The sequence below is a fragment of the Myxocyprinus asiaticus genome, chromosome 32 (assembly GCF_019703515.2).
Source record: "Myxocyprinus asiaticus isolate MX2 ecotype Aquarium Trade chromosome 32, UBuf_Myxa_2, whole genome shotgun sequence".
Taxonomy (NCBI): domain Eukaryota; kingdom Metazoa; phylum Chordata; class Actinopteri; order Cypriniformes; family Catostomidae; genus Myxocyprinus; species Myxocyprinus asiaticus.
In genome coordinates, this window is record NC_059375.1 from 19,891,003 (window position 1) to 19,910,195 (window position 19,193).

At 35.2% G+C, this 19,193-nt stretch overlaps 2 protein-coding genes across 3 annotated transcripts in view; one reads left to right on the forward strand and one right to left on the reverse strand.

Moving 5' to 3' along the window:
* Window positions 1-4,757: 4,757 nt before the first annotated feature.
* Window positions 4,758-12,158, reverse strand: nptx2b (neuronal pentraxin IIb). Its single transcript, XM_051667384.1, has 5 exons — window positions 11,524-12,158; window positions 8,396-8,615; window positions 7,764-8,008; window positions 6,340-6,519; window positions 4,758-6,086 (listed from the first exon to the last, which is right to left on the reverse strand). Exons 1-5 carry the CDS (start codon window positions 11,929-11,931, stop codon window positions 5,859-5,861), a joined length of 1,281 nt encoding a protein of 426 aa, XP_051523344.1. The 5' UTR covers window positions 11,932-12,158; the 3' UTR covers window positions 4,758-5,858.
* A 5,340-nt stretch (window positions 12,159-17,498) lies between these two features.
* The window catches only part of trrap (transformation/transcription domain-associated protein), a 133,162-nt gene continuing 131,467 nt past the window's right edge, over window positions 17,499-19,193 (forward strand). Inside the window, exons 1-5 of one of the 2 annotated variants that reach the window (XM_051667373.1) lie at window positions 17,499-17,776; window positions 17,897-18,077; window positions 18,316-18,365; window positions 18,693-18,803; window positions 18,892-18,996. In XM_051667373.1, the coding sequence (XP_051523333.1) occupies window positions 17,978-18,077; window positions 18,316-18,365; window positions 18,693-18,803; window positions 18,892-18,996 (366 nt within the window). In that variant the 5' untranslated portion in view covers window positions 17,499-17,776; window positions 17,897-17,977. Of the gene's footprint in view, window positions 18,078-18,315; window positions 18,366-18,692; window positions 18,804-18,891; window positions 18,997-19,193 lie in introns of both variants that reach the window. The other variant, XM_051667374.1, reaches the window with a different exon arrangement.

Consider the following 19,193-nt stretch of genomic DNA (forward strand, 5'->3'; position numbering starts at 1 on the left):
CACATGTCCTCAGCTGACAGCTTCATTAAATTCTACCCGCTCAACACCAGTTTCATGTACAACAGTAAAGAGAAGACTCAGGGGTGCAGGCCTTATGGGAAGAATTGCAAAGAAAAAGCCACTTTGAAACAGAAAAAAAAAAAAAAAAAGAAAAGGTTAGAGTGGGTAAATAACTGTAAAAGAGTGTTATGGATCTTAACCCCATTGAGCTTTTGTGGGATCAGCTAGACTGTAAGGTGCGTGAGAAGTGCCCGACAAGACAGCCACATCTATGGCAAGTGCTACAGGAAGTGTGGGGTGAAATGTCACCTGAGTATCTGGACAAACTGACAGCTAGAATGCCAAGGATCTGCAAAGCTGTCATTGCTGCACGTGGTGGATTTTTTGATGAGAATTCTTTGAAGTAGTTTAAGAAGTTCTGAAAAAAATTGTAATAGTAATTTTTCATGTTATTAATGTCCTGACTATACATTGTGATCAGTTGAATGCCACTTTGGTGAATAAACGTACCAATTTCTTTCCATAAGAGCAAAATCTGTACATTATTCCAAACTTTTGGCCGCCAGTGTGTATATATATATATATATATAGGTTTGGGATGGTTACTTTTAAAAAGTATTCCACTACAGATTACAGAATACATGCTGTAAAATGTAATTTGTAACATATTCAGTTAGATTACTCAAAGTCAGTAACGTAATCTAAATACTTTGGATTACTTCTTCAGTACTGGCAACTTTTTCACTTTTTTTGACTATAAACAAGTAAATAAAGTAAGAAAATTCACTTAAATTTATCTTGCTTTAAGGATTTTTTGATATTTTACAGAAAAACAATATTTAAATTCTCATTAAGATTAAGATTTTTGCAGTACATCTTTGCTCTAATACCAAAGGTCTTATTAGAGAAAACAAAGTTATGCTCCAACGTGCATTTTCAACACAGATATATTGATTGTAGATTTCTATACAATGTTAAAGGCTACATTGGTTAGCATTTCTTGTAAAAAATACCCTAACCTCACAAAAAACATTTACAAGGCGCGTAATCGTGTATTTATTGGATTTATGTTTCATCTGTCAAAGCGTTTCTAACTGTTTTCTTGTTAAGCTGTAGAAACGTGATGTAGCTCCTCTATTAAGCTCCCAAGGGAAAATTCCTCAATGACATCATATCCACCTTTTCACTCACAACAGTGTGAACTTGTATGAATGTAACACATCTTAAGAAAGTGTTTCACTGCTGTTCGAAAGCTCCTCAGATTGCATCTTTTATATGGATAAATGTTTTCCAACTGAATAGCCTAAACATTAAATGAAACAAATGACAGTAAAATGCAAAGTAATCTCTTCAGTAATCAAAATACCTTTTGAATGTAACTGTATTCTGATTACCAATTATTTAAACTGTAATTGTAGTGGAATACAATTACTAATATTTTGTATTTTAATACGTAATCAATGTATTCCGTTACTCCCCAACCCTGTATGTATGTATGTATATATATATGTATATACAGTTGTGCTCAAACGTTTGCATACCCTTGGAGAATTGGTAATATATGTACCATTTTTAAAGAAAACATGAGTGAGCAGGCAAAACACATTTCTTTAATTTCTAATGGGATTCATAGTCAACTGTAGGTTATAACAGAATGGCACAATCATAAAACAAATCATGGCAACAAAGAAAAAAATTAAATGACCCCTGTTCAGAAGTCTGCATACCCTTAGTTCTTAATACTGTGTATTGCCCCCTTTAGCATCAATGACAGCGTGCAGTCTTTTGTAATAGTTGTCTATGAGGCCCCAAATTCTTGCAGGTGGTATAGCTGCCCATTCGTCTTGGCAAAATGCCTCCAGGTCATGCAAAGTCTTTGGTCGTCTTGCATGAACCGCACATTTGAGATCTCCCCAGAGTGGCTCGATGATATTAAGGTCAGGAGACTGTGATGGCCACTCCAGAACCTTCACCTTTTTCTGCTGTAACCACTGGAGGGTCAACTTGGCCTTGTGCTTAGGGTCATTGTTGTGCTGGAAAGTCCAAGAGTGTCCCATGTGCAGCTTTCGTGCAGAAGAATGCAAATTGTCTGCCAGTATTTTCTGATAACATGCTGCATTCATCTTGCCATCAATTTTCACAAGATTCCCCGTGCCTTTAGAGCTCACACACCCCCAAAACATCAGTGAGCCACCACCATGCATCACAGTGGGGATGGTATTCTTTTCACTATAGGCCTTGTTGACCCCTCTCCAAACATAGCGCTTATGGTTGTGACCATAAAGCTCTAGTTTGGTCTTGTCACTCTAAATTACAGTGTGCCAGAAGCTGTGAGGCGTGTCAAGGCTGTTGTCTGGCATATTGTAACTGGGCTTTTTTGTGGCATTGGCTTCTTTCTGGCAACTCAACCATGCAGCTCATTTTTGTTCAAGTATCGTCGTATAGTGCTCCTTGAAACAACCACACCGTCTTTTTCCAGAGCAGCCTGCATTTCTCCTGAGGTTACCTGTGGGTTTTTCTTTGTATCCCGAACAATTCTTCTGGCAGTTGTGGCTGAACTCTTTCTTGGTCTACCTGACCTTATCTTGGTATCAAGAGATCCCTGAATTTTCCACTTCTTAATAAGTAATTGAACAGTACTGACTGGCACTTTAAAGGCTTTGGATATCTTTTTATATCCTTTTCCATCTTTATAAAGTTCCATTACCTTGTTACGCAGGTCTTTTGACAGTTCTTTTCTGCTCCCCATGGCTCAGTATCTAGCCTGCTCAGTGCATCCACATGAGAGCTAACAAACTCATTGACTATTTATACAGTTTTTTTGCATGATCAGCCATATTTTCAAAATCAATGCCAAAATTTCACAATTTCTGCCAGGGTATGCAAACTTTTGAGCACAACTGTATATAGCCAAGCACACAAACAGAAGAAGGTCTAAAGACCGTGTCCTCATCAGGTTGCAACACCTGGGCTTTAAGGCATCACCTGTCCTGCAGAGGGTGCGCACACACTTATACATATGCAAACAAATAAATGGCTCCAATAATTATTTTCAACAAGATGTCTGTAGTTTCTGTATGCAAGGACTGTTTTTAACTTTGATATTTTCTAACTAACAGAGCTAAGAGACTACACAAAAAGATTAATCTGTTTAGATTTATATACTTATCTAAAAAAATGATTACCCAAAATAGTTTTGCTTCTTTACTTGATAAATTAAATGATATTGCACAATTCTCAAGGTAGGTTCTTCTAAAAACACTTATTAATAATACAAATTTTATTATTAATAATTTGTGATTGAATTACAAAAAAAAATATTATCAATATTCAAACAATCATTAAAGTTCAACCTGACCTTAATAAATGACAACCATTAGTTTTGAAAACTTTTTTAACTTAGTCCCTCTAATGAAAAAAATAGGTGCACTGAAGTCTAATTCTATATTGTGACTCTAAAAAAAAATAAAAAACCTCTTGAGATTAACTTTTGATATTGGGACAACAGCAGTCATGGGTTAATAATGTAGAACCAATGTTTTAAATTATTATCCAATTATGTGATTACATATTATGATTTTACCAATTAATTCTAAATAAATAGCTAATTATCTAACAATATTATTCAGATTAATGTTAATTTGCAAAATTATAAACCAGTAATATAATACAATATACCTAACTTCAAAGCTGATGATGTTGATATGTGACTTAAATGCATTTGGCAGAGCATGGGCAAACAAAATTCTTAAAGTGTTAATCATCTCAGGGATTTGAGCTGTGAGGAAGCTGGAGATTTTCTCTCCCTGTAGGTCTTAGAGATGCAGTTATTTTCTTTCTAGAATCCAAAGATTATCCCTAGCTATATTGGCCACTGCATTGATTTCTAACCACTCATAAGCATTTTATCCCAGTTTCCCCACCTCTCAAGATAATTTTTGTTTTTAATACTTTAGACTGAGGTCCAGTCTTGTGAGATGTCCCTCTATGACACAAGATTTGGCTTGGGACTGATCTCATCCCCTTAAGTCTGGCTAATGCCCACCTGTACGTCAGAGCAATGTGATTACATGCTCTCTTTTTCTCTCCACTCTTTGACCTCAACCAGAGTTATATCTGGGGGGGGGGGGGGGGGGGGGGAATAATCTACCAAATTATGGTATTTCCAATTCTACAGTATATTTTTGAATTTTGAAAATTGCTTGCGATATCTTTTATTCAAATAATTTCCATAAACCTGAAAATTTTGATTGAAATCTTACAAAGTCAAGTGAATTTCTATTGTCAACATAATTTTTTTTTTTTTATCTGCGCAGCTCATTGTGAGTGCAATTTATATTAAATTATTATTTTATTTGGATTTATCCGGTAATCACAGATTACTAGAAAAGTGATGTGAATTAATTGGTGCTGAAAATAAATCACATAATACTGATCAGGTTTAAACCACAAAGGGAGAAATAGTAGAAGAAAAAAAGCTGAAAATAGCAAGAAGAGAGAGAGAGAGAGAGAGAGAGAGAGAGAGAGAGAGAGAGAGAGAGATAACTTCAAAGCTACCTTTATTGTTCATTGGAAAATACAGGTGCAGTGTTAAGCAAACCCTGAAGAATAATTGGCACAGATATCTAAAAGAAGGCATATGAGTATACTGACAATACATAACAAAGAAACGAAAACACAAAGAAAACATTAAATTACATTTATTCTGAAAAAAGGTTTTATATTTAAAAAAGAGGGTATAAAAATACAATATTATGTTTAAAGAAAGAGCTTATGGTATAATTCACATTTCATTACATTTCTTCTGAATATCTGAGTCTTAAAGCATTTATAACCTTCAATGGGGTTTTCAATCAGTGTAAACATTTAAACAAAGATGTGGTTAAACAATTAAACTAATTGATCTCAATATTCTTACATAAATATTGATTTATATAAACCTATAACATTTTTAAAGGAATGTACATTATGGTGCATTAACACAAAATTGTCGCTTTCACAGTTGTGCTAATGCTAAAGGGTACAACTATACAAGTAAAGGGCCACTGTAAATATGTTTTCACCCGTTCTCTGTTTCAAATCTTTGAATTGAACAACACAAGGTCCAAAAGTAGTCTTTCTTATACCGTGTGTAGCCTTGTTCTTATTTCAATCAAAGTCAAATACAGCTTTGTGATGAAAAGTTAGCATGTTAGCTTTGGCTCTCAAATTCCATAGGTCACAATGCAAGGATGTGCAAACTGAAAATAGTGACAACGCTCTCTTTTAATATACAAAATCTGCAAGCATGTTCTAACAGGATAATATGTGTATGTGTTTGTGCTTCTGTGAGTACACAAACAAGGTGTGAGAACAGAGGGGTCATAAAGTGACAGGTTAAATAAAAACAAGCGATTCTTGTCAGCAAGACTGTGTGTGTATGTGTGCGTGCATGTGTGAATGTGAAAGAGTAATTACACTTTTGTAGTTTTTGGTAGTGAATTCTTTGACATTTCTTGGAGTACCATGTAATTAGCATGCTATGAATATGTGAATCATTCATTACTCTGATATGTATTATATGCATATTATAGATATGGTAACACCATGATACCATGACAGTACCATGGTACTGATTCAGTACTTTCTTATATGGGTAATTTCCTTTAGCCACAAATATCAACTATATCAACAAAAAAATTGCTCCACTCCGTGCATTACATTTATCTGTATGTTGTTATTGATCCAAGAACATATACAAGTTAAATATATTGTTTAAGTTGATTTTGCTAAAAAAACGGTCCTCCACTTCTGGTTTGAGTAAATCTTTACTGAGGATTAAAGGATATAATATATCTCTCTAATATCCACAAACATCTTTAACTGTCAAAGAGCCGGTCTTCACAAAGCTTAAGTGGCAATTTCGAAGCACCACCAAACACCTCTATATTACTGTCAACCCAGGCCACCACATTCCCAGAGATGTAGGATGAGCAGTTTGACATGGCGATGATATCCGTGGAGCGCAGGACCCGATCCCAGACGTTAAAGTGACTCAGATCCCCCACAAAGGCCTGGTTGGCATCAAAGCGCCCCCCTACTACATCCTGTTGAGGCCATAAACGACAGGCCTCGTTAAGACAACAACAATAACTCCTTTTATTCACTCTTAGAGGATGTGTACTCTCACAGTAACTCTACTGTGAACTTCAGCATTGTTTACTGCCTGAGGTCAAGCTTTATTCAAAGTGTTTGAAGTTCCTTGAGTCAATAAAAGAATTGCAGATAAAAATAAGACTAAAGTTACTGTGTGAGTGAGCAATAATAGGTTTGTGAATGCAGCAGAGCTTCTGTTCTTACCTGCTCTTGGCCAAGGATAAGGACTCCACCAGGCTTGATAGGGTGCCAGGGGGCCAGGTTCTCTCCTGAGCCCAACCGTTGGCCATCCTGGTAGGCTTCCCACAGCCCATCCCTGGTAGTCCAAGTGATGCAGACATGGTGCCATCTCCCATCACTCAGTGATAGAGGCAGTTGCACCACCTATTTGACAACAGGAGGTATTAAAGTAATAGTTCTCAGAGATAGAACTTTTGGACACTTGGCAGAGGTTATCACTGAGGAACAACCTGAATTTTGGTCTGTACCTCATACAAAACTAATGTATGACTTCAGAAGACCTACAGAACAGAAAACGAGTCATATGATCTACATTTATGGTGCTATAAATCACCATCCACTTTGAAAAAAAGCAGCTTAGACATTCTGTCTAACATCTAAACACATCATTTTTGTTTCACAGAAAGAATATAAATATTACAGGGTCGGAATGACATGAGGTTGAGTAAATGATGACAAAATTGTCATTTTTGGTGTACTATTAAAAAAATTAAAATAATATATATATATATATATATATATATATATATATATATATATATATATATATATATATATATATATATAAGACAGACATACAGTATATTATTTTTAAAGGAATATTCCGGGTTCAATACAAGTTAAGCTCAATCGACAGCATTTGTGGCATAATGTTGAATACCACAAAAATTATTTTGACTCGTCCCTCCTTTTCTTTAAAAAAGCAAAAACTAAATTAATAGTGAGGCACTTACAATGGAAGTGAATGGGGCCAATTTTTGGAGGCTTTAAAGGAAAAATTGTGATGCTTATAATTTTATAAAAGCACTTACATTAATTCTTCTGTTAAAACTCATGTATTATTTGAGCTGTAAAGTTGTTTAAATCATCATTTTTACAGTCAATTTAGGGTTTTAGGGTCTGTTGACATTACATCATCATGGTAATGAAGTTGTAAAATTGGCAATAACTTTATACAGAAAAGGTTAATAAGTGATATTATCACACTAAAATCATGTTTACACACATACTGTTTATGTCTTGTGGCTATGCTTTTGAGTATTTTTACATTAACAGATTGGCCCCATTCACTTTCATAGTAAGTGCTTCACTGTAACCCAGATTTAGCTTTTTTTTAAAGAAAAGGAGGGAAAAGTCCAAATTATTTTGTGGCAATCAATATTATGCCACAAATGCTGTCGACTGAGCTTAACTTGTATTGAACCTGGAATATTCCTTTAATAAATATTTACAAGATTCTATGATGATGTCAACACTGAAGCTGTAAGTTAAATAATGATTAATAGTCTGTAGATGGTTAGTGCACCCTTATCATTGAAATCCATGAAAAATACTTGTAGCATTCAATGAAAAACTTGCTTTGTTAATACTGTATGTTGGGTCTGTACCTTGTCATTGATGAGCAGTTCTACGGGGTTATTGCCCCATTCAATCAGTACAATCTCATTTGCTTGCCCAGGCACTCCATAGGAAAAAGGGGTTCCAATGCCAGGGCTTGCACTTGACTTGAGCCACATGCAAATAGTGAAGGCGTACATTTCTGGCAGGCTTTTCTTTACTTGTCCAAAAAGATAATTAGTTCGTAGAGGAAGAGAGATTTTGAAACTCTCTGGTGATTTGAATCCAGCTCCTCCTGTAGCCAAAAAGAGTGATTTAGTTTTGCATCACCTGTGGAGTGATACATAAATAAGCCAAGACTGACCACAAAACAACAGATCACTTCCTAGCAGGGCCATAGCAAGGATTTCTGGGCCCCCTGACTGTCTATTGGTCTGGGCCCTTTTCATATTAAAAAATACAGTTTCAAATTTGTTGTGGGCCCCCCTGGACCTGTGGGCCCCTAGAATCGTTACCACCTTTCAACCCCATTAGCTATGGCCCTGCTTCCACTTTAGGATAATAAAGTGTCTAACTCAAATCAAAGATTATTTAATAAATAATGTGGAGAGAAATTATCGAGAGTAGATGTAAATGTACCTGGAAAAGAAGAACGACTATAGAATGAGGGTTTTGTTCATACCTTTTTCTAATTCAGAGATCCTGTTCATGAGAGAGTTGAGGGTACTGTCTGTGCGCTGGTGATGAGCTACTGTATCATTATATAGTTGAGACTTCTCTGCCTCAAGATCATTGACCTTCTTCAGCAGTTGATTCTCCAGATCCTCCAGTCTACGCTGCAGTAGAGTTCTCAGCTCATTAGGGAAAGAAGCACCAGAGATATTGGCCCGTATTTGTTGTTGCTTTGGAAAATAAAATAAAAATGGTTTCCAAGGATTCCTATATAAAGCTGGCGTAATTGCACAGTTTTTCTTCATTCACTAAAAAAGATGTTGCCTGCAATTGTTACCTCAAGGATCTATTTCTACTTGATTAAACCTATAACAATTACTTTCGTTGTTGTCAACTAAATTCTTAACAAAATTTAGTTAGACTAAATAACTTTTTTGACTTTAATAAAACCAGTTAATATAAATGTTACCACATGAAGCACATTTTTAGGTTACCTGACAAATTATTTTTAAAGTGTTTCAAGCAGAAAGGATTTTCTTGTTTATAACCTATTCACCTCTGTCCTAAGAACAGTTTTGAGTAAGTAAAACACCTATGTGGATGTAATCCAATCCGTCCCCCTTTTTTTTTTAAGTGATCCAAACAGGGCGATATATATGAAAAATGTTTATGCTTAAAATGTTAAAGTCGCTGTATACACAAGTCAGGCATTTGAGGTATATTTTGAAAGCTTAGAAACTTTTCAGTGATAACCATCACATCTGCATTTATGTTACTTAAAATAACAAAATAAGGACTCAGAACATTCGCGTTGAAAATTAGCGCCCTCTAGAGGTACAAATATTTATATGAAAATAAAAGTCCTTGACATAGCACATAAATGTACAAGTCATATATCAAATGAAAGCTCTCACTCTCAGGAATGCGACTGTACAGTTAATTTTGTTGCCCTAATACAACAGTTCAAATGATTTCCAAAAGAATCACAAAATGAAATATGATTTCTGTAAGTCATCAAATACAAACGTCTATTTTATGCTTCGATAACTGCTGATGTAAGCCCCAAATAGCTAAAAACTGCTTTTACCCTAGGAAGTTCTCTAAAAAATGAGCCATTGTTTACTTGTCTGTGAGCTTGCTTGGCTGAATAATCTAATGTTATATCTAAGATGTCAGAACAAAATATGCCATTTAAATGGAAAAGCATTCAAAACAAATCATCAGAAATTTTTCTTTCGACTACTGATAATAAAATGTTTTATATCATCGCAAAGAGGATCTCAGCTTTCTAATGACATCTAAACTGAGCTTCTAGTCCACTCATAGGCTAAGATATTCAATGAAACAACAAGGGTGGTGCTTGAACTGAAAATTAAACTGAATTTCTATGGACGAGCACATCTGTGAGGGATAAAATGTGTTAGAGCGCCACCTACATTTCAGATCAGTATATTGTGATGAAATGTGGTAGAGAAAAAAAAATTTTCTAGTGGTTTATGCCACCTAGTGGAATAAAATGAGACTTTTCAAAGTGAGGTAGAGTAAACAGAACCAGAATTACATGTTTACAAATTTAGGACAACAAAAAAATAATAATTATTATTATTTTTATCATAAGATTATAAACACATACAATATAATTTATGAATAATTGGAGTCTTTTTTATTTGGGTGGTTCTCTAAAAAATTGAGACCAATTTTTTGCAATTAGTCCACAGTATGTGTGAATGGTGATCTTTGAAATTTAAGATTGAAAAATTGTGGGTGGGAGCCCAAAAATGCACTAGAGTTTAAGGGGTTATAGGAATAGTTTACCCCCACAAATGAAAATTCACTCATCATTTACTCACCCTCATGCCATCCCAGATGTGTATGACTTTCTTTCTTTTGTTGAACACAAAATATCTCAGCTCTTTTGGACCATTCAATGCAAGTGAATGGAGGCCAGAACTTTGAAGGTCCAAAAAGCACATAAAGGCAGCATTAAAGTAATCCATATGACTCCAGTGGTTTAATCCATGTCTTCTGAAGCGATATGATAGGTGTGGATGAGAAACAGATTAATATTTAAGTCTTTTTTACTATAAATTCTCCTCCCTGTCCAGTAGATGGTGATATGCACAAAAAATGCAAATTGCCAAAAACAAAAGAAGAATGTGGAAGTTAAAGTGAAAGTGGAAATTTATAGTAAAAAAGAACTTAAATATCGATCTGTATTTCATCCACACTTTCTGAGGACATGGATTTAACCACTAGAATCATTACTTTTATGCTGCCTTTATGTGCTTTTTTGGATGTTCTAAGGTCTGGTCACCATTCACTTTCATTGCATGGACATACAGAGCTGAAATATTCTTCTAAAATCTTTGTTTGTGTTCTGCAGAAGAAAGAAAGTCATACACATCTGGGATGGCATAAAGGTGAGTGATGAGAGAATTGTCATTTGTGGGTGAACTATAACTTTAAAGAGCTATTTCTTACACTTATAATGTTGTTGCTGTAAGCTAATGTAGTCAGGTTGATCTGTTTTCGACTAACTAAATTAACTACTAAAACAGTTCATTTAGACGTTACCACATGAAACACATTTTTAGGCTATCTGATATTTTTCAGTTTATACCTTTAGGGGTTGGGTAGGCTACACTGAAACAAATCTTAAACTTAAAAAATGTGTTCACATCTAACTTTATCTGTTTTTATTCAATTAAAAAAAAATCTTATTTAACATCCCTGAATCAACTTAACTTTTGGAATGACAGATAAACAAACAAACAAAAATTCAGTCGGGTGATATTCAGTGGAGAAGTAATACAGATAATTTTGCCAAATTTTGATAATTTAGCAAAAAGGCTTAAAGCATTTAATTTTAGATCCATCATGATGTTAGAGAGCCCGATTAACACCTGACAAGTGGCACTGTTGTCGCTTTGGGCATCCTAAGTAACTTTGCTATTTGTAGTTAAGGGATAGAGATGTATTAACTATTGCGATAATCCTTGTAAATCTTCAACGCCTCCGCATAATTACCAAAATAGTCAAGGCGGAGAAACATCCAGCACAAATGTACTTTTTTACTAGTAATTAATCTTTTCGTTTACACAATTTGAAGTGCAAGAGAAAAATTGAAGAGTATATTACCTCTAGATTTTCTAATCGATCCTTTAGACTCTGCATGGTCTTTCCAAGAACGTCAATGGTGTCATTCGGGTCTTTAGGCACATCATCCATCGTGTCCTTGATGTTTTCCCGAAAGGACTCAATATCAGACTCACAGCGTGAGAGTTTAGACGTCAGCTCTTTTATTGTTCCTAATTGATTGACAATTGTCTCCTTTTGTTGTAAGATCGTCTCTCGAAGTTGCATGACAGTATTTCTCAGTTCTTCCTCCTGACCCGTAGTACTTTGAAAAGGCAGAGACTGCACGGGGCAACTTGTATCCTTGTCAATGGGGACAGCAGTACAAAGAAAACGCTCTCCCTTTTCATCTTGCCCATAGACAACTACACACGCATAGACGCAAATGAGTCCGGCGGCCAGATGAAGCATTTTGAGATAATATAAAGTTGCGAGGTTCACTTGACTACTGTTGGGTTGATGTAAGGCAGTGAGCTGGAAGGGTTTAATAATCTGTAAGAGATTGTAATATTGCGCAACTGTCAGCGTTAAATCGTAATTTTTAATTTTAAACAATACATAGCGAGTAAAACATTTTCCTCTGTGTTTTTTTTTTTTTTTTGATAAAAAATTATCTTCTGCCCTTCTGAACTACTGACGCCGCAATTCGGTTCTCGCTCTATTTGAGTGCGCGCGCGTAGTGGTGAAGAAAAGAACAGCGACAGTCTCAACAAATTAACTCTGGCGCATGGACGAACTGGATTGGCTGTAGTATTGACGTCACTGAGAGTAGAAATAATAATAATAATAATAATAATAATAAAAAAACCTTAATTTTTTAAATAAAAATAAATAAATAAACCTTCTTAAAACAAGCATTATTTTTCTTCGTTTATATTAATTTAATAGCTCTACCCATATCTTTTTCCTCTTTTGTATATTTTAATCTATATATTTATCATTTTAGCACTTATGTTTAATCCCCTCAGCGTTGAACGTTATTAGTCCTTTTGTCTTTCTGTGTTGAAAACTCTATTATTGCAATACAAAAAAAATAAAATAAATAAATAATAAAAAATAAAATAAAATTAAGCAGCCTTAATTTTGTTAATTCACGATAGTGTTTCTAAACGAAGGGATCATAATTCTCCAAGGACCCTTTTCTTTTGGTGTTTAATACAAACAGGCGAGATCATAGATAGACCTTCCTTAACAACACTTCAAGGAATAATTAAGCAATATGCTTTGGACAGTATACCCTGTAAGCACAAGTCATCATTCTGGCATTTATATTTGTATCTTTAGTAGCTTATCTTACACCTGTTCTGTAACTACGGATGTGGACCAGATGAAGTTAAATGATATTAGTTTGACAGCTCACAATGAGAGGTCAGGTGTCATCTGCAGTAAAAATGGAGATCAAAACACTGTGTGCTGCATTGTAAGCTTAGTAAGCTTATTTCACACTGACGTGAGCAGGCAACATTGCATTAGCTCGCAAGGTTAGGCCTACTCAAAGGTCATGCAGAAGAAATCAAAATTGTTCAAATTTTCAGATATTTTAGCTTTAAATATTTTAAAACAAATACCCTCTGAAGTCATCTATAAAACATATTAATAATAAAAATAATAATAATAAAAAAATAAAAAATAAATTGACAGCCAGTATCATTGGTGTCTTTGGACCGGAGCAGAGGTTTAACAGGATCATGACCAGAACTTGGCTGTCCACCAAGGACACTGCAGAGAAAACTGATGCCAGACGCAATCCAAGCACACAGTGCTGAACCTGTCAGAACTTCTCCCCACTGTTGGTAGAACACACTGTAAAAGGGACATTTAATACATGCTGAGAACATTGGAATGTACAGACTGAATGTTCAGATGCTTACGAATTTATAACATAATCTAAATTATTGCTCCCATTACAAACAAGGTAAATTACTAACAAGGTGGATGCCTGTAATTAAAAAAAATAAATAAATAAAATAAAAAAATAAAAAATTATTTAACCTAAAGAATGTGCTTCATGTGTTAACTTCTAAATTAACTCTTAATTAACAAGTCAAAAATATTGTTGTATATGACTGAATTAACCTGACTACATTAGCTTATGCCAATAAAAGTATTTTTTAAGGGTCAGGTCAAGTAGAAACTTCTTATTAAAGGGAAAGTTTATAAAAAATAAAAAAAAATAAATAAAAAAAATCATCTCATCATTTACTCACTCTTGTGGCATGTTATCCCAGATGTATATGACTTTTTTTCTTCTGAGGAACACAGACAAAGAGTTTTAGAAGAATATTTCAGCTCTGTTGGTCCATACAATGCAAGTGAATGGTGACCAGACCTCTCAAGCTATTGTAATATATAAGACTACAGTGGTTTAATATATGTCTTCTCAAGCGATATGATAAGTGTGGGTGAGAAAAAGATCAGTGTTTAAGCCCTTTTTTAAATCTCCACTGTCACTTTCACATTCTAAAAGTGAAAGTGGAGAATTATATTAAAAAAGGACTTAAATATTGATCTGTTTCTCACCCAAAGTGATTGCATCGCTTCAGAAGACATATATTAAACCACTGTAGTCTTATATATTACTTTTATGCTGCCTTTATGTGATTTTTGGAGCTTCAAAGTTCTGGCCACCATTCACTTGCATTGTATGGACCTACAGAGCTGAGATATTCTTCTAAAAATCTTTAATTTTGTGTTCAGCAGAAGAAAGACATCTGGGATAGCATGAGGGTGAGTACATGATGAGCGAATTTTCATTTTTGGGTGAACTATCCCTTTAATGTTAAAAATAAACATTTTTACTTTACAGCACGATGGAAAGTAAAAGGAAGCCAAAAACTGGCATCATATAAATCACTGATCCTGTATCAATTTTAACTTGCAACCAAAAATGTCTGTGGTTCCAAATATTACACCAAAAATTAGACACTAACTAGCTTGATAAAATGAATACACTGCTTTGTACGAGAAAAAAAAATTGTTTGAAAATGGACAATGTCATTACTGCTGAGTCTGAACAACACTGTCTGCAACACTGTGCAAAATCTTTAATCAATAAAATTTCATTCTTCTATAAAACTATAATACATCCTCTGCAAGAGCAGTACATTAGTCCTCGCTCATGAATAGAGCACTTACATGACTTATACTATCCTATATGGGCAAATTTCATATTTGTGAGATGTACAAGCCAGTGAATAAACAAGGCCCTTTATAAAACATACTTAACCGAGTTGGGCCTGCAGATATGCACTTCACGGAGAAAATCTATCCAGGTATTATACTGTATTATGAGCCTCAAATCTACACCCTACACACACTACTGAATAAATGAGAGCTCTGTTTACAGTGGCAACACATTTGTGCTGTGAACCTGTGACCCTTTTTAGAGCAGACTGTGAATCATCCAGTCATCACTGTGCTCTTACAGTTTAAGATATTTGCCTCACCCATCAAATATTCTCTGAATTTCATACTTAATTTTACTTTGTAGTTTAATGTTTTACTTAAGTGTAAAAAGTAGATTAAAAACTTGGCATGGAATGAATTCGCACAGTTGGTTTTAGTATGGTGAACAAAACAATCAATCCAATGGATACCTTTTGTCTAATTAGTGTGTATGTAAGAATTGAAGTTCAAGGCATGATATAATTATTGTATAGTTTTAAAACTAGAAGTGAGATCTAACTGATTTCCATACTTAATTAAAAAACTCTTTTATTCTGTTTGCAGGTTCAGTGGTGACTGGATTTATTGCTCCTTTTATGCTCCCAGCCCAACAGTCATTGAAATGATAATGTAACCTTTTCGCCATCTGGCTGTTGAAGCTTCACCAGGATTATATTGGCGACCACTGCTGTGATTTGTACTCAATTAAATTGACTGGAAATAGACAGCAGATATTAATATATCCTATTTATATCAAATCATAAGTCTCCTCATGTTGTGCCTGTTCGAGAGTAACCGAGAGTAACACCATTACGCATTAGCATCAAGTTTTTAAATTAACATTAAGTCGCATTTTGAACTTAGTGTACTTTCATCTATATACAAAGACCCTAAAAAGTATTTGGACATTTAAGACAGAGGGATAGTTCACCCAAAAATGAACATTCTGTCATAATTTACTCACCTTCATGCCATCCCATATGTGTATGACTTTCTTCTGCAGAACACAAATTAAGATTTTTAGAAGAATATCTCAGCTCTGTAGGTCTATACATTGCAAGTGAACTGGTACCAAATTTTGAAGCTCCAAAAAGCACATTAAGGCAGCATAAAAGTAATCCATTAGACTCCAGTGGTTTAATCCATATCTGCAGAAGTGTATTTCTGAACCATATCTGATAAGTGTGCATGAGAAAAAGATCAATATTTAAGTCCTTTTTTATGATCCATCCTCAATTTCACTTCTCTTCTTTTGTTTTTGGTGATTTGCATTCATGTATATCACCACCTAATGAGTACAGAGGAGAATTTATAGTAAAAAAGGACTTAAATATTGATCTGTTCTCACTCACACCTATCATATCGATATGGATTTAACCACTGGAGTCATATGGATTACTTTTAAGCTTCTTTTATATGCTTTTTGAAGCTTCAAAGTTTTGGTCACCATTCACTTTCATCTTTGTTTGTGTTCAGTAGAAGAAAGAAAGTCATACACATCTGGGATAATTTCCATTTTTGGGTGAACTATAACTTTTATACTATATAAGTGTCATTGTATTGTACATCAAAACATCAAACCAAGTGGCATTTATTTGAAATAAGATAGCATAAGAACACTTATCAAGCTAAATTTTTCACCATAAATTTTGTCCTAGGTATTAAGTTATACAATATAAAACACTAGCCATACTGTTCAAAATTAAATTAAATGGATTTGGACACTTACTGGTTGTGAAACTTAGTGGAACATGTCTGCTAGGGCACTTGTGTGAACTTGAGGGGAACTGACTTCATACATCCACGAAAAATGAGCTTGACACCAGTTTTAAAAAAAAAAAGTTAGTTCTGAGAAAAGGTCTAACATCATTTGTTTGCAGATGCCACTTTGTGTGATTTTGTTTCTTATATATGCAGTGAAATATGCTGTTAAGTGTGGGTTCAGCTGTCTTTTTGGGGCCGATGTCTCTTCATATTTATTTCTCAATGGTATTAGCAATATTTCCTGCTTATTTGTCACCCCCCTTTGACCAATGCGCCACCAAGTGGTCACATGTGTACACGCATTTGCGCAAATACTCTACAATACATTATCAGTCAGTATCTTTGTTTATCTACTGAACCATTAAAAACTGAGTGCAACACATCAGTGCAGCCGATCTATGAGCGCATTTATAATATCGCACACAATGCCCAATAAACCTGGCTTAAATAAATGTGTCAATAAATCGTTTTATAAATACATTTGGTATTTCTAAAACGACATGAATCGATAATTTACCATAATATATTGGTTACTGTGGTCAAGTTAAATTAAATCAAACGTTTGTAAGCTAGTCTGAATGGGAATTAGAAGACCATCGTTTTCGATGGTCTTCTTACAACTGCATAGTCTGGAGTATCCTTCCGCATAGAACTATATTGCTGTCAAAATATTAGAATTATTGCTTAGAACATACCTCTGATAAACAAAAACACATTTTAAAGGCTTATATAAAGAATTTTATTAAAGTTTTGCTATTTACAAAATTATTTACACAGTTCGAAAAAAAAAACGGTGCGGCGGATTGATTTCCAACCTTCCACTGAAATTCATTCGGTGTAGCGGAAGTTCATTTAAAACTCCTTCCTGTCCCTCCTCTGGTAAGTTGGTGCTGTTTTATTGCGAATCATTTTGCAATGTATATACACAATGAGTGTAAAATGTCCTTGTATTTGTGTGAGGAAAAAATATTTAGATATTTGCACTAATTCAGGTAAAATGTAATATGTAATTGCATTCTTCATGTCTTAGACTTGATGTAGGTTAGCAGCCGGCTAATCAGTTAGCGACAGCAGGCTCTTTCTTCTGTGAATGGCCTGGCGTGATGCTGAACATCCTACATATTATATAACACTCACACACAAATAATTTCTGTTATGAATATGTGAAAATATCAGTGTCATTGGTAGCTTTGTGATGGAGGAATTGGTTTTGGTTTTATTGATAGCACATTGGCTCGAGCGCATCATATCAAGTCAGTGAGCGTGACTGCAGTAGGCGTGCTGTTGCAGTTTGGCGCGCCACCGCTTCCCCAAAACTACACATGAAGTTAGAATGTACTGAATGCACTGTATCGTGGTACTGCCAGTCTGCCACAACACTTTTGGTAAGGGTTGTGTTCAGGTGTGTAGTGTTATTGACTTCCCATTTGTTTTTACTGTCCTAAAGATGACATGAACTTCTATTGAGATCAGCGCAGACACCAGTCTGCCCCATTTCAGAGGAATCCTGTCTCTCCCGGCCCCCACCATGTCTTTTGTGCCCACCCCAAGCCCCACTGTGGTGGATCAGACCACCCTCATGAAGAAATACCTGCAGTTTGTGGCGGCCCTCACTGACAACAACACACGTGAGTGTATTCCCTTCTGCTTAAAAGAAATAGTTATGAGTTTGTGCTTTAATATAAGTGTTTATAGATAATTTATAATGCATAACATTTGCAAATGTTTGTCTAAAAAAGAGTAGTGTTTATATAACTGACTGTGTGTGCTTTTACACTTGGGATGGTATGAGAACATTTATAAAACTGTGTCTCTGTGAATGCAAGATTCAGTCACTCACATGCTTGTCCTTCATTTAAACATCAGCGGATGAGACTAAACTAAAAATGATGCAGGAAGTCAGTGAGAATTTTGAGGTAAGCCCTTATAATTTTTATAATTAATTGTATTTATTTATCACACATTATACACATATAGAGTGAAATTCTTTTTTCACATATCCCAGCTAAGCTGGGGTCAGAGCGCAGGGTCAGCAATGATATGGCACCCCTGGAGCAGATAGGGTCAAGGGCCTTGCTCAAGGGCCCAACAGTGGCATCTTGGCAGTGCTGGGGCTTGAACCCCCAACCTTCTGATCAGTAACCCAGAGTTAACCGCTGAGCCACCACTGCCCCTCATTAAACACACTTATTGCTTATCACTTTTCCTTATGTTCACATGCTAATTCCTTTCTTCCTCCCCAGAATGTCACATCCTCACTGCAGTATTCTACTTTCTTGGAGCACATCATCCCTCGTTTCCTGACATTTCTACAGGATGGAGAAGTGCAGTTCCTTCAGGAGAAGCCAACGCAGGTGTGTTTTCTGCTATAAATCATAACACTGTAGTCTTAATTGTGGCTTTGTCTCTGAAATTCAAGCAAGCCTTTGAATTTTGTTGTAGCAATTAAGGAAACTGGTCCTGGAGATCATCCACAGAATCCCTACTAATGAACATCTGCGGTCTCATGCCAAGAATATCCTCTCTGTCATGTTCCGCTTCCTTGAGGTCAGTTTGTTTTACCTGGATGCAAATCATCCCATATTTTATTTTGGATATCATGCATTTTACTTCATTAAGGGTGCTTTCACACTTAGTTCGATGCTTGGTCGATGTTTGTTTCCTTCTAGGGCTGCACAAGTAATCGAATAAATAATCAAGATTACAATTACATCTGCCACTATGAACTAAATGTGAAGTGTCAG